At 52.3% G+C, this 15,793-nt stretch overlaps 1 protein-coding gene across 7 annotated transcripts in view; it reads left to right on the forward strand.

The window, feature by feature from the left end:
- The window catches only part of MYO18A (myosin XVIIIA), a 100,273-nt gene that overhangs the window by 28,853 nt on the left and 55,627 nt on the right, over window positions 1-15,793 (forward strand). For 2 of the 7 annotated variants that reach the window (XM_065910292.1, XM_065910293.1), the window contains exons 1-2: window positions 8,873-8,916; window positions 14,148-14,271. The exons of 3 other annotated variants lie outside the window; for them this stretch is intronic. In XM_065910292.1, the coding sequence (XP_065766364.1) occupies window positions 14,235-14,271 (37 nt within the window). In that variant the 5' untranslated portion in view covers window positions 8,873-8,916; window positions 14,148-14,234. Of the gene's footprint in view, window positions 1-8,863; window positions 8,917-14,147; window positions 14,272-14,907; window positions 15,089-15,793 lie in introns of those variants that run through there. 2 more of the 7 variants (XM_065910295.1, XM_065910294.1) reach the window with 2 other exon arrangements.

Here is a 15,793-nt window from a genome sequence, read left to right on the forward strand (position 1 = left end):
ACACGTGGTTATTGCCTACTTGAAATGTGGCCAGTGTGACTAAGAACTGAATTTTAAACTTTATTTGATTTTTAATTTAATCAGAAGCATTCCTTTGTTTCAGTTTAAATAGCCACACTTAACTAATGGCTGCCATGTTGAATAGGGCATCTCTAGATAGCTCATTCAGGAAGAGATGGTAGAGTGGTCTGGAAGCTTGTCTCCTCTTGCAGCCCCCGTGGTGAGTCTGGGCGGGGGTTGTTTTGCCTTCCTCCCAGGAAGGAGGGCTTGTCCTCTTGGGCAATTTCTACACTTCACCAGCTCAGGAATCCTGATGCCCCAGAGCCAACAGGTCCTGGCCGTGTGCCACCACAACTGTGGTAGCGCTTCCCCAGCTCACCAAGCATGTTTTCGGCCCAGCCTGGTAACACACAGGCACTCACATGCCCCAGTGGATTTGGCCAGGGCTCTTAACGTGGAGGTGGTAGGTTGGTAGGAAAAGTAGAAGCTTTTGCATCTTCCTTCCTGCTTCTATGGAGTTTGGATCTGTGCTTTATTTTGACTTCAAAGGGTTCTAGCAACAGGCCCAATAGAGGTCCCCAAAGGTGAACACATAGATCCTCAAACATTTATTGAATGTCCAGTGTTTGGAAGACACTGAGGTTTAGCTGAAAGAATGGCTCTGACTTTGAGAATAAATAGCGCAGGCTTCCAGCTCACACCCCAGGAGACCTCACTGATATTTTATTTAAACTGGTGTGTCTGACCCTTAAACTGGGTTTCCTTTTTTTTCTCCTGTGCACATAGAGAAGAGTTGTTGATTATGTGAAAAAGAGAACAGTTCTTCATTATGCTTATCAGCTCCTGTCTCTCAGAGGGGGCAGGGATGGGAATATTGTGTTATGCATTTACTAGTGCCCCAAGTCTTGGTGGAATTTGGGGCAGGAGTGTGGAGGATGTTGGGAAATCATCCTCAAGGCTGGCCCTTGGCTTTGGACCTTGTGGGAGCTTGGCAAGCAGAGCCAGTTTGGAAATCCCCAGGGGCCATGAGGAAATCCCCAGCAGCTGAGAGTCCTCAGGGAGCAGCAGGCCGAATGGAGCCACCAGTCAGGTGGTCCCTGCCGGCAGCCAGGACCTGACTTCGAGGAAATGGACTCCTGGTCTTGTCAGAGAGGACAAGCCCAGACTTCCCTGCCTGGGCTCTGTGCCCATGAGATGGTACGGGGTCCACAGGCTCTGAGCAAACCTTTGGGTATGCAGAGGCAGGGACTTGGGGAGCCCTAAGCCTTAGTGGGATTCCTTGGTGGCTCAGCCGGTAAAGAGTTTGCCTGCGTTGTGGTAGACCCAAGTTCGATCCCTGGGTCGGGAAGATCCCCTGGAGAAGGAAATGGCAACCCACTCCAGTATTCTTGCCTGGAAAAAAATCCATGGACAGAGGAGCCTGGGGGGCTACAGTTCATGGGGCCGCAAAGAGTTGGGACACAACTGAGCGACTTCACAAGCCTCAGTGACCACCTCTGGGGCAAGCCCACTGACCCTTCTGGATTGCTTGTCCCAGAACTGTCCCCACCACACAGGCTCAAGGCGTCCCTGGAGTCTTCTGTTTATTCATGAAGTCATCCATTCATCTGTTTTATTCCATCAGTAAGCGTCTGAATGCCTACTATCCATGAGGACTGTTTTGGGCTAGGGATGGAGCAGTGACGAGCGCAAAGTCTGCGCGGAACTCGTCCTAGCCTCTTCTCGAAGTAGCCACGGGGTGAAGGGAGAGGCCATCTTGACGTTTCAGCCTCCTCTCCAGGGGGCGCCTCTTGGGGGCGGGGCCGGCAGGGCGACCCCGAGGAGGTGATATCCCACTGCCTGGGTCCTGGCGGACCCTTGAGAAGGAGGCGGCCGCCCTCTGCCGGGCTCTAGCAGCAACACAGGGCGGATGCGCCGCGGGATTCCAGGCGCATGTGCCGACCTGGCCCCGCCCCCCGATCCTGCCCTCGCGCTGGCAGCGAGCGGGCGGGGCCAGGAAGCGTAGGCCTCAGGGGTTGGGGGCGGGGCCGAGGCTGACTGGGCCCCTAGCCACCTCCTAGGCAGGATTATCTGCCCAGCCCTGGGTGTGCACCCTGGGTCTCAGCAGGTTTCCTCTAGCCCTCCTCCCCTCCCGGCTGCCATCCCTAGGCTTCTTCAAGGAGGTCTGTTGGGCTCCACTGGTTATCGGTGCCCAACAAAATAAAAAAAAAAACAAAACAAAAACCCTTAGTATCTCAAAGGGTACCAGTCACTACTAACACTCTTAACACTGTTTTTTCATAGGCAAGATGTTTGTTATACACACACACAGGTAATAAAGGATAATCCTTCCCAACAGAGAAAAGTCACAAGTACTGAGGAAACCTTTGAACTGATCACCCTGGAGAATGCATTTGTCTGTTGGTGAGGCGTCTCCTATCCCAGGGAGCAGAAATGCTCCAGGCCCTCCCCATCCAACAGAGCTGAGTGCTGGAAACGGGACTTGCCCCAACGTCCCTAAATAAAGTGTTCTATTGCATGCTTCCCTCATAGCTCAGTTGGTAAAGAATCTGCCTGCAATACAGGAGACCCTGGCTCAATTCCTGGGTAGAAAGATCCCCTGAGAAGGGATAGGCTACCCACTCCAGTATTCTTGGACTTGCCTGGTGGCTCAGTGGATCAAGAATCCACCTGCAACATGGTCAACCTTGGTTCGATCCCTGGGTCGGGAAGATCCCCTGGAGGAGGGAAAGGCTCTATACATGGACTGTATAGTCCGTGGAATTCTCTAGGCCAGAATACTGGAGTGGGTAGCCTTTCCCTCCTCCAGGGGATCTTCCTGACCCAGGGATCAAACCCACCTCTCTTACATCTCTTGCATTGCCAGGTGTGTTCTTTACCACTAGTGCCAGGGGGCAAGCCAAGAGTCCTATTAGTGACATTTTATAACTTGCAATTAGCAACACAGTTAGTATCCATTTATGGAGATAGTGCTTATAGCCTTTTTCTTTTTTTGAGTTCTGATTAAAAGGGGATGACAAAGACAAATGGGATCAGAGCAGTATTCTTTCATTAATACATTAATTAGAACCTCAGTCTCAATGTTTTACAAACTATCTCCCTCTAAACCAGCCTCAAGAAATTCACAATCTAGTGCTTAGAGGATGAAACAAACAAAAAAACAAAAAACCCAAAACAGGCATTGTGCTTCCCCACAGTGTTCACCTTGAGGTATTACATGTCAATACTAGTTTCACAAGTAAACCACTTACTCCTCAGAGCCTCCTCCTGCCTAGCCTGCCCCAGCTCTGCTCCGCCGCTTTGTCTGACCCAGTGCCCAAAACAGAGTCAAGGACCGTTCACTCATCCAACGCTACCAATGTGGGAGAGCAGGGTAGTTGAACTTGTTACTCTGTCTAGAAATTCCTTTGGTCCTTATTCTTTTTTCCACAGCTAATGGCACATGTAGGCTTTCCTGGAGGCTCAGTAGTAAGGAATCCTCTTGCCAGTGCAGGAGATGCAGGTTCAATCTCCGGTCTGGGAAGATCCCCTGGAGAAGGAAAAGGCAACCCACTCTAGTATTCTTGCCTGGGAAATCCCACGGACAGAGGAGCCTGGCGGGCTATAGTCCATAAGGTTGCAAAAGAGTTAGGAACGACTTAGCAACTAAACAACAAGTTGCACAACTACCTTTCAGATCAGTTGGTTAAATCCACTGGGTATTTACTGAACACCTACTAGGTGCCTAGTTCTAGAGGGTGGGATGGTCTCTAAAGGAAGTAGGAAATGTTCTTGTTCTCCAGGGAGAGAAGAAGGCTTAAACATATGACACAAATGGATCACCATCAAAATGTCAGTTTGGTCATGGCATATATTCACTCATTAAAATTCAATAAATTCAAATACAGCTCACCAGAGCTTTCCTATGAAACCTTTTGGAAGATGAAATGGTGTAAAGTGAAGAAGCAATTACCTTAGGGCACATTTTGCTAATGGATGCATTACAAAATCATAAAGCACAGATACAGATTCAGTTCAAAGCTGTGGTGATTTGATGCTGAGAGGCTGAGTGTGGTTCTTGGGGAAGGAGCTTGGCAGGGTTGCCCAGGGTGTGTGCTGCCTCTAAAACGCTTGCCGCAAAACGAACGCTGGACACAGCTTTTGCTTTTATAGCATTTTTTTTTCTGTAAAAGCGAACATCCTCTTCAGATTTCTTTTGCTTGTTGGAAGCAGAGACTAATGGTAGGTCTTCTGTAAAGCTAAGTGGCATAAAGCAAACTTTCAAAAAGCAGAGGATACCTGCATGTGGTTGTGTAGGAAACTATATTACTTGTAGTCTGAAATTGTAACCATTGTATTTTGTTTACTTCAGTGTATATATCATGCTTTCACATATAAGGATGGTATATGCAAAAGCATGTGTACTGTATTTTGTGAGCAAGTTAAGGGATTTTTAAGAGTAATTTTGACTATATTCTATTTTTGTCTTACATGTTGACTTTAGAGAATCTAACCCCATGTGATGTGTGACTCCCAAGTATGTGACAAAGCACCATGCTGAGTATATTCAAGAATCACCATGCATGAGTGGTGATATTAATATTTATGTATAGACAGTGAACGCTGTAGTTTTTAGTAATAATTTAATCACTATCGACCATTTTTCAGACCTAATGCTAGGTGCTTTCCACGTACTATTTTTTTCAATTCTCACAGCAACCCAATAAGATAAGTATACTATAAGGCAAAAAAGTGGAAAGTTTAAGAAGGAACTTCCCCTTAGGTCAGACTGCAAAAAAAAAAAAGAGGCTGAGCTAAGATTCGGTTTTTGCACTACTGCACCATGCAGGCCTTGGGTTTTAGGAACGGCTTCATGAAGGAGGTGGGACTCGTGATGGACTTGGAGAAATGGAGAGGGTTGGAAGGTGGAGAGGCTGGTGGAGAGGCTTTCAGAAGTAGAGGCTCTGAGGCTGATGAGGGCCTGTGGTCTTGTCTGAGAGAATGAGCCTGGCGTGCCGTCTTGGAGGCCCTTGAGGCACCCGGCGTGGTCTGGCTAGCTGTGGGAGTGATTGCGTGGCCCCCCAGAGCCGTAGGGCAGGTGTAAGGACCAGGCCCCGTAACAGCGCTGAGCGTTGAGCCGCAGAGGGACCAGCCGTGGTTATGTGTGAAGCTGAGCGGGCTGCCAGGGCCCCAGCCTCCCCCTCGGAATGAAGAGGTTGTCCTTCTCACGAAGGGAAGTGAAACTGCTCTGAGAGGGTCCCCGTCCGTAACACCAAGCATCGCAGAGACAGAATAGACAGGACCTAGTCATGAGCAGAACCTCGGAGTGGATGGGCCTCTGTGGTTACCAGGAAGTCAGAACAAGACTGTGCAGATCAAGTGACCCTCAGTCACCCAGAAGCTTCCAGGACCCTGCTGAAGGGGAGGGGAGCCCCGAAGGTTCTCACGCAGCCAAAATAGAGAACACCCAGTCTGTGTGTGAAAGCCCAGGCCCTTCACTCCCAGCAGAGGCTGCAGGCTCGCCGACATCCCACTGGTTCTGCTCTGGCCTCTTCTGTCAGGCTTGGTTATCAGGTTTTACAGCCTTTGGCAGAAACAGCATGTCAGAAGGAGGTGAGACTGCTGGAGACGGGCACGCTGACAGGCAGAGTTGACAGCAGAGGTAGGGGACAAAGGAAACGAACGAACAGCAGATACACAGACAGAAACAAAGGGCGTCGGAAGCCACGGGGCTAGAGCGAGGCTTCACATTGGCTGCAGTGCCGAGACGGGCCTGGTGCCCTCGGAGAGTGGTTCGGGGCATCGATGAGGCCGAAGCCAGGTTGTAAGTCAGGAGCTTACAGAGTTTAAGGTGTTTGTGATGACTTCTGTGCCTCAGACAGTAAAGAATCTGCCTCCAGTGCAGGAGACCCGGGTACCATCTCTGGAGAAGGGAAGATTCCCTGGAGAAGGGAATGACAGCCCACTCCAGTGTTCTTGCCTGGAGAATCCCATGGACATAGGAGACCGGTGGGCTACAGTCCATGGAGCCACAAAGAGTTGGACGCAACTGAGAGACTAACACTTTCCCTTTCAGAGTATTTTAACTGAAGACATTTTGAGAGTCTATAAAAAGTCTCTTATTTTTATGATTTTAAGTAGTCACAGAATTGAGAAAACTACTTAAAATAGAAACTATTTTGTCCCTTAAAGGGGGTAGACTTCAGTTACCTGGAAATTTTGCTTGCGATGTCCCTTTTCTCCCCCTAATGATCACAGATAGATAATAATTGCTAAAACTTACTGAAAACATATGGGCTTTGCAAGTCCCGCTTCATTTAATCCCTGCAATAACCCTAAGTGGTAGGCACTGTTTTTCTCCCCATTTTACAGGTGAAGAAATGGAAGCACAGAGTTAAGTTGTGTAGTTTACTGCATGGAGGAGCCAAGATTGAACCAGACAGTCTGACTCGAGGTCTCACCGAGTTAAGCACAGTACACTGTGAATAATTCCTTTAAAGCAGTGATTCTCAGAATCACCTGGAGGGCTGGTAAAACCATAGATGCTGGGTCGCCTATCCAGAGTTTCTGATTCAGTAGGCCTGGGGTGCAACTCTAAAATTTACATTTCTAACAAGTTCCTAGGTGATGTTGATCCTGCCAGGCTGGGGACCACATTTTGAAAACCAAAGTCATTTCACCAACTGAGGTTTCAGCCTAATCCTCGTTTCTCAGATGACAGAAATTTAAGTCACCTGCCTATGGTTGCACAGATAAATCATTCAGTCCTTCATTCACCTACTCTCTCATTGGTTTAACAAACAGGCACCTCTGCCCTAGGTCTTATGTTGACCCTCCAATCAAGTAACTCTCAGCTGTGGCTGCGTGTAGGAATCACCTGGGGAGCTTTTAAAAATCCCAGTGTCCGGACTGCCTCCCAGACCAATCAAATCAGAAACTGGGAGGAAGTGGTGGGATACAGGTGTTGGCATCTTTAAAGTCCCACAGGGGTTCTTGGCGTGCTGCCGAGGTTGGCATCATTGTGTCAAGAAAGCCCTGGAGGTGCAGAGACCTGTGACATGGCATGTGTCCCTGAGGGGCCAGATCATCTTCCCAGGAGGACATACCATTCCCTAGGAAGCAGTGGTTGTTTAGTTGCTCAGTCGTGTCCGACTCTGGGACCCCATGAACTGTAGCCCGCCAGGCTCCTCTGTCCATGGGATTTTCCAGGCAAGAATACTGGAGTAAGTTTCCATTTCCTTCTCCAAGGGATCTCCCTGACCCAGGGATCAAATCTGGATCTCCTGCATCGGCAGGCAGTTTCTTTACCACTGAGCCACCTGGGAAGCCCCCTCCCTAGAAAGCAGAACTTGAGTGCTAAGGCACTTCAGTCATGTTCGGCTCTTTTCAACCCAATGGACTGTAGTCTGCCAGGTTCCTCCGTCCATGGAATTCTCCAGCCAAGAATACTGGAGTAGGTTGCCCTGCCTTCTCCAGGGGATCTTCCCAACCCAGGGATCGAACTCACGTCTCTTACATCTCCTGCATTGGCAGGCAGGTTCTTTACCACTAGCACCACCTGGAGAGCCCGGTCCTAACGGCTGGTACAGTGAGTGGCAGGTAGGAGGTGGAGCTGGGCTTTGGTCTTCTTGGGCAGTGCTTAGCAGCCTCTTCACAAGGCCTACAGGGCTCACTGGAGCAGACAGGATGACAGGCCGGGGTCTCCAGACCCACTGCTGGGCCCTGGTTAGGTGACAGCTCTGTTCGGGCTTCTTCGCACCCCCACGCTCACCCCACCCTTGCTCTTCCTGGAGAGGAAGAGGGAGGCGACAACTGCTTCCTTTATTCTGCAGAGCTGACAGCGTCTGAGACAGCTTCAGAAGAGCTGTCTCTTGGCCCCTTCCCACCTGCTCCCAGCCCCCATTTCAGCCTCCTGGGTGTCCCCAGCCCTGGTCTGGGCACCCTGGGATACTAACTCCAGGCCAGGCTTCTCTTCATGTGGAGCACTGGCCTCTCACTGCAGCCCTTGCTCATCAGTCAGACACCCACAGTTTCCTCTGCCTGCAGGGCCAAGGCCCACCCACCCCGCCCCGCCAGCCCCACCCTCCTCAGCTGCTGGCGGTGTGGGGGAGAGGGATGTCTACACAGATCGTGCAGTCAATTCCATGCACGTCCCGGTGTATTTATAACAGGGAGGCGGCCACAGTGGCCCTCAGCTGGATCGTGCGGGTCTCTGCTCCTGCTGGACTTCACAGGATGGCTGTGCGGCTGCTGTCTGGGCGCAGCGTGCAGCGGGCCCTGTGTGTGTCTGTTGCTGTTGTATCGGAGGTGACGTTAGTGGTTGTCTTGGCCTCTGCCGCAGTCATTAGATGGCTGGGGTGAGCCTGTGATTTCGTGTTCTCAAGAACACTGTGCTGTGATCGAGTGTTCATGTGTGCTGGGGTGTGTGTGTGTGTGTGTGTGTGTACGTATGTACACGAACACGCATGTGCTTGTCTTGATCCTGGCCTGGGGGGCTGGGGGGCTGCAGGTCTCAAATTCCTCTGCTATTTTTAGGGGCCATATCAGCTCAGCTGTCGGGAGCCTGGGTGTGTGTCAGTCGGAAAGTCTCCCCCTCCCTGTCCCTTGCCCCTAGCCCTCCAACACCTCTGCCCCACCCCCGGCCCCCCCCTGCCCCACGTCCTTCCCCTGAGAGCCTCCTCCTCTTCCTCCAGGCACGCCGTATCCCCCCTCTGCCTCCCAGCATACCTGGTTCCCGCAGTCCTCCCGGCCAGGCCACTCAATCTCTCACTCTCCCCACTGGCTCTGGCCAGGGTTGGGCAGCTCCGGCCGGGAGGGGCCTGGGGAGAGGGAGGGGAACCGGGGCGGGGCCGCTGCCAGTGCTATTTTGAGCCGCTAACCGAGCAGCATCGGAGAGGAGACTCCTTGCTCTGGGCTGCTCCAGGCCAGGCCATGCGGGTGAGTGTCCCTCTGACCCCCCACCCCGGAAACGTCCCAGACTCCTCACGCTGTTTCCTCATTTAGGAAAGGAGGGGCCCTTTTGTCGTTTCCCTCGATGTGGCTAAAGTAGGTGGGGAGGGAGGGGTCAGGCTCCTCTCTTGGCCTCTTGGTGGGGAGGGAATCCTTCATCCCCGAAGCCTCTGCCTCTCAAAGGCGAGGGGCAGGGACTCCTGGGCCTGACTAATGACTTTGGGAGTTTGGGAGGGGGCACCATCCTCTAAACCTCAGGGTCCAGGGACTGTATCAGTCACCCCACCTGCTGGGACACGCCTTCCCCACAAACCGTGAGTGCTCCAGGCTTTCATTCCTGGGAATGCTATTTCCTCCCAAAGCCCAGAACCCCAGCATCTCCCAGGCCTTTGGAAGTCCTGTCCCTGGTTTGCGTTGCCAGCAGAGCCCTCCACCTACCCCCCACCCCTCTTTCCTCCTGGTGAACGAGAGAGAGGGGCTGGTTTGGGGACTTGTCAGGGCTCCCCCCTCAGAGCCCCCGAGGGTGGGCTCAGCGTCACCTCCTCCATTTCTGTGAACTGGACGCTCAAATGGGGCACAGATGGCATCTCGGGGATGCCCTGACCCCTCTACAGGTCTCTTTTTTAGCAGAGATTACTTCAGAAGAGTAAGTTCCTTAAAAAAGCAAGTGAGGAGAGACATAGCTGCCTCCAGTGTGTTCTGCTCCCCCCACGCCGCTCCTCCCGGCCACCAAGGATAAGGTTTTCAGTTGTGTCAGCAGTTGGCCGAGTCTAGGAGCTGGCCTGGCGGAGGTGGATCAGGAGCCTGAGATGTGACCGAGAACATTTGTGTCCCCCTGTACCCAGAGCCTGCCCCGCCCCAGCCTCAACACTGGCACCAGCGCTGAGGTGTGTGGGCGGCCGGGGGTGGGGCCCGAGAGACTTCACACCCTGGGAGTGGGTGCTTCCTGCTTAACACCCCACCCCACCCACCCCTGCCCACCTTGGGCATCCAGGTCTCTGGCACCAGGTCACAGACTTGGGGCCATGCACGATGATGGCCAGGCAGTTGGCAAAGTGCCCTGTAGGTGGGCAGTGAGGATCCCCAGAGGAGGGGGGCCCCCAGCAGGTCTGGCCGTTGGAAGAGGAAGCCTGGGCCTTCTGCAACTGCAGTGCTGACAGGAAGCCATCCCAGCGCACCTGCTTCCTCCAGGCTGGCCCGGCCGGCGGTGGCCTCGCACTCGGCGGCTTTCTGTTCCGCCCTGGGCCGGAGGAGGGCTCTTGCTGGAGGCTGGACCGAAGGGGCCAGGCTGTCCCTGCCAAACTCTTCTCCCCTTTCTCCTCTGGCAGCCTGGCCTTGAGGGCATTCCTGGCAGCGCTCCCCCCATTCCTCCCAGGCAGCTCAGTATAAAGCTTATGGCAGTCACAGGCAGGTAGAGGGGTAAGACCATCTCTGGAAAACCCCTGCTTTCTACCCAAACTGTTGCTCTGGCAGGAGGTGTCATGGGAGGTCAGTGATGCAGGTGAACCAAGGAAGGGAGGGGGCAGGGCTCCCTTCTGGCCCCTAACATGAGCCTCCGAGGTTCCTGCTGGAGGACAGACCTGGGTGTATGTCCCAGTCGGCCACTTACTTGCTCCCATGAGACCTTTGTTGTTGTTCAGTCACTAAGTCGTGTCTGACTATGAGAACCCATGAGACCTTGGACAGGTCAGTTCTGAGCTTCCTTTTGCTCATCGGTAAAGTAGGAATCATACTAGTATCTACTTCAGAGGGGTGTTGTGAGGATTAACTGAGATAATGCATGTCAAGTGTTCAGCACAGTGCCTGGCACTCAGTACACGCTCAGTAAAGGCTAACTGTTCTTACTGGTTTTCCTCCTTACACCACCACCCTCCTCTCCCATCCTTAGATAAGTTGGTGCTAGGTTAGGACTAGCAGAGAGAGGGTCACCTGGGAGCGACCCTCTGCATTCAAATGGGACAGTGTTGGTAGAGGGGAGAGCTGCCAGGCTCCTTGGTCACAAGTGGCGGATCTTCTCTTCCTTTAGGCACTCAGTCTTGGGGTATCCACTGCCCTTGGGGACTTGCAATGGGGTGGATGTCTTGCATGGACACTTGGGCCTCAATGCATTTGTCCAGGCTGAGCACTCCATGCCTGGAGGGTGCCTGGTGATTGGACTGATTCTCCTAGAGGCATTTGTGTACCTGTTCCCTCCTGCAAGGGACCCAGAGGATCATAAGTAAAGGGCAGATGGTCCTGCTCATGATGCAGAGGGTGAGACCCAGCCTGCCCCAGCCTTGGAAGCCTTAAGGGCAGAGGGTAGATGGGTCTCTTCACACATTTCTTGGATTTCTCCCCCTTGAGAACAAATGTTTTTGGCTGTTATCTCCTCCGCTTTTTCTTTTTTATGGACTGTTTTGCCATCTTTATAATAGAAATAAATAGTAAGTAACAAATACATAACACAATAAATACCAAGTGTTTCTATTGCGTCTAATTTGCACAATTTACAAGATTGTTATGATCACTGCTTACTATTTAGGTTCTAGTGTTTTTGATTGATGTTATTTTAAGAGGAGTTTTCCATATGGCTACATTGTCCACATATTTGTTAGTTTAAATAGCAACATAACAATGGATTGTACTGATTTAGCACAGTTTACCTGACCCCCCTTCCCACTCTAGGGAGTTAATTCTTTCCAGTTTAGGGCTATTATAGAGGGTGCCTCTTTGATAGGTTTGTATGTGTGTGTGTGTTGGGGTGGGGATGGGGGTGGTTTCTCTTAAGTCAGCTCATTGCTTATGCATTCCTGAAGATGGGATGGCTACTGTTGGCTCCGCAAAGAGCTACTAAGCAATTTCAGTGTCCTGCCCTCCCCTCATCCCCATGGCAATTGGGTTTACTATCTACTTATTGTTGCTAAATTTAGAGATTATACCTCCCTTGTTTTTCCCTACATCCCTGGGAATCAGGATAGACAAGCTTTATCCTCGATAATTTACAGCTGGCAGAAGAGACCAGATGGGAATAAGAGGTTTGTGCAGAGGACCCCCACTGCAGGACTGCCAGGCAGCAAACATCTAGTAAGTGCCCACAGTATGATGAGTAAAAACAGAGTCCTGCCCATGAGGAAATCACAGTTTGGAGAGTGATCTAGACAGCACAAGCGGCTCCCCAGATCCATCCTGGCTGTGAATTGCATTGCTCCCACCTGCCAGCTGGGGAGCCCTCAGCACGTGACTCGCCTTCTCCATTTCCTTACCTAGAAAGTGCGGTTTTGTGAGGATTAGGTGAGGAGGGAGCATGAAGCACTACCACTGTGCTGAGTACCACAGTGAGGATTTGGTGAGCCTTGGTTTCTCTCCCTTTCCCGGAAGAGAAGAGACCAGGAGTGCCAGAGAGGCAGGTGGCGGCCAGAGCCTGAGAGTGGTGGGGTCGTGGTCCCTTCGCAAGTCCAGAAACTCAGTCTGGGCATGTTGAATGCTGGTAAGCTCCGCCCTCTTAATCTCTGCTTTGGCTGGACCCAGGCCTCCCGAAGCTCGATGCTGACGCAGATCTTAACCAGAGTTGGCCACTAAGGATGACTCAGCCCCCCTGACCCTGCCTGACACAGCAGAAAAGATGGGCCTCCAAGGGAGCCGCACAGGCTTGCAGCTGGAGCCACTGGGGTTGAAACCCCAGCTCCACCACTTACCAGCTTTGTGACTTCATCTCTGAGTCTTCTTCCTCGTCAGTAAAACGGGAATAATAGTGGTTCTCCTATCCTAAGGCTATAAGATTTATATACAAAAATGCATATAAAACACCTTTACAGGGCTCTTCTCATTGCAGGTGTTCCATGTTCAGTAATGAATGTTGTTGTTGGAAATGTCTGAACTCACCAGAGACAGGTGAGAGGACAGGTCAGAGAAGAGAGGCTGTTGCTCCCAGGCACCCTTGCTCCACAGAACCATCAGATCTCAGTTCTGCTAGAGTAGCAGAGAGAGATGCAGGTGACTATAGCAGAGATGCAGGTGACTGTAGAGGAGATGCTGCCACCATCTTTGGGACTGCATTCCTTACCTGTTCTCTGTGGGACAAAGACAGGTGTTTCTTGATTCTAATTTTAGTTAAAATCTAGTGATAAGGAAGAGAGGAGAAGATCTGGGCACTTGAGCACAGAAGCCACAGAAGGAATTTCCTCCAGGGAAAAGCCTACATCTGTGGTCGGAAGGATGCTCCTGAGGAGCGGCTGACAAAGAGGCAGCCCGGTGTCCTCAGAGCCTGAAGCTGACGGGCTCCTCTCTGGACACACAGGAGAGCCGGAGCAGGGCGTCAGAGGATGAGTCAGTGAATTAAACAAGCCAACTTAGTCTAGAATATGACCTGACAGTAGGGTAGAAACTTCCCTGATGGCTCAGTGGTCAAGAATCTGCCTGCCAATGCAGGAGACGAGGGTTTGATCCCTGGGTCGGGAAGATCCCCTGGAGAGGGAAATGGCAACCCACTCCAGTATTCTTGCCTGGAGAATCCCATGGACAGAGGAGCCTGATGGGCTACAGTCCACAGGGTCGAAAGAGTCAGACATGACTTAGTGACTAAACAACAAGAATAAGAATGAACCAGTTTAAATTCTGCTGACTTGAACAGATTCTTGAGATGACACCTTTCCCTGGGCTGAGGCAGATTCCACCTGTTGAGTTTCGAGAGGACCCGCTCTGATTTCTAATGCCCGGACGGGGCAGCTGTGTTGTTGTTCCCCAGGCCTCCTACCCTTGGCAGGTGCTGGTGAGTTGCAGGTAAAAGGCAAAGCCCCAGGAGTCCTAGTCCTTCCTTAATCCCCTCCTGGTTCCCAGGCCTGCAGGTTCACTGAATTAAGGGCTTGCATGAAAATCCCATGGACTGAGGAGCCTGGCGGGTTATAATCCATGAGATTGCAGAGAGCTGGACACGACAGAGCATACACGCATGTGCCTGTCCTCACCCCAACTCCTAGGGTACCAGACCTAGAAAAGACTTTAGCCATTGTCTGGACTAGCCCATCCCCTAATTCCACGGAGAGGCCCAGAGAGGTGAAGCGGCTTATTCAAGGACACACAGCTGCCCAGGCAGGAAGGTCAAGGTCCCGTACCTCACTTTGTCTTCTCTTTCCTCTAATCTTTTATTCCTTACTCCATCTCTGACCTTTGGAACTTGGTAATCCTTCCCCCTCCACTCCACCCTTCCTTTCCCCTGTGGCCCACGGTCTTTGTCCCGGCAGGTCCTGGTCTTTAGGAAGACTCCGAGCCCCTGAGAGAGCCTGCCCTCATTTCTTCTCTGACCCAGGGTGTGGGCTGCTTTCGGCACCATGGCCTTTTCATCAAGGTTTGCCTTCTGGGAGCAAAAGGAAAGTTATATTTCAAAATCTTTGTGCTTTTTTTTCTCTGTGCTTGGCATGGTGTGTGCAGGCAGGAGACTGGCTGTTGGGAGAGGGAGCTTTGGGACCTGGCGATGGACTGGGGCATGTGTATTGGGGAGTTGGGTAGAAGGACCAGGGGGTGGGGGTGGGGCATGAACGCCCTCTTCCTGCCTGGATGGGCTCCTCTGCTGGGTCATGCTCCTCCCCTGAGCTCCACCTCTGGTAAGCCGAGCTGCCTTTTGTCCCACGGGTGCCCCTCCAAGTTAACCCCTCACGCCCTCTGCACCCCGCCGCTGCTCTGACTCACCCCTGGGCACTTGAGCTGCTGTGAAGGGGCCGCTGGGAATGGCTTTGGCTCTTTGGCTTCTGAGGCTTTGGCCTCAGAACTGGGTCTCCCCGAGTCTGGGGTCTGTGATGGGGAGGGTGAGAAGGAGCCAGGAGTGGGGAGCTGGGCCAGTTGGCTGCCTGGGGCCAGAGGGTGATTCAGGCCGCAGACCTGCGCGTGCCTTTGTGCTATGCACAGGCCCCAGCTGGGCAATGACCTCCAGCAGACTCAACCCTTCGGTGGAGGAGGGGCAGTGAGTCAGCCTCAGGCTAAATGCAGACCTGAGCTCAGAGCTCAGTCTGCTGTCCCAGCCATCTCAGGGGGCTGCCATGCCTCACCACTTGGGAAAGACCCTTGGGGCCCCAAGCTTGAGCCACACAGAAGGAGGACAGACTTGGAGCTGACAAAGGACACGGAGTGGACTTGGGAGTTTGGGCCATCGCTGGGCCCGAGCTGACAGCACTGCGTGCCGTGATGAGTGTGTCTGGGTGGTGTGTGAACACTCGCTGACCCTCTAACCCGTGTGCCCTGGAACTAATGCACGGTGTGATGGGAGATGGGTGGCGTGGGGCTTTGTGGGGACGTCAGGTGCAGACCTAGACTCTCCTTCCTTTCCTCTCCACCAGCTCCTCTCTGCCTGTTCTCTGCTCCAGTCCCAAATTTCTAAAGTCGTGGAGTCCGCTCTGATGAATAACGGCCTTTTCCCCTCTGTCCGTGGCAGTGTGAGCTAACTTTGAAGCTTGGGCCCACTGAAAATAGCTCTATGGGCTATTAGCTTTAAAACTGCAGCAGCCTTCACACTGGTCAGTGCCCCCAGGCATTGCTAATTAGAGCTCAAAATTAGCCTTGGACCCTGATTACACACGGAGAGTCCCCCTGGGTGGATAATTAAAATGATTCTGGATGCATTTCTAAGGATCTTTTCCTTTAGGAATCAAAGACTCCTTCCCATTTTCCTGTCCCTGCTGACAGATCTGTCTTTTTCCTCTAGTCCTAAGTGACTGGGGGAAAGAGAGAAATGAAAGCCACTGGGACAGCCTGAGCTTTTGAAGGGAGGGATGCTAGTGAGGGGGAGAGGAGAATGCTCACCCAGACTGGAGGCCTGGCCCTCTGGGTCTGATCTGGGCCAGGCTCTGAGCTGAAAGAACCATCAGAGCGGCCATAGTGTCTGTTCTTTTCCCAG

Source organism: Muntiacus reevesi, chromosome 18 (genome assembly GCF_963930625.1).
Source record: "Muntiacus reevesi chromosome 18, mMunRee1.1, whole genome shotgun sequence".
NCBI classification, from domain to species: domain Eukaryota; kingdom Metazoa; phylum Chordata; class Mammalia; order Artiodactyla; family Cervidae; genus Muntiacus; species Muntiacus reevesi.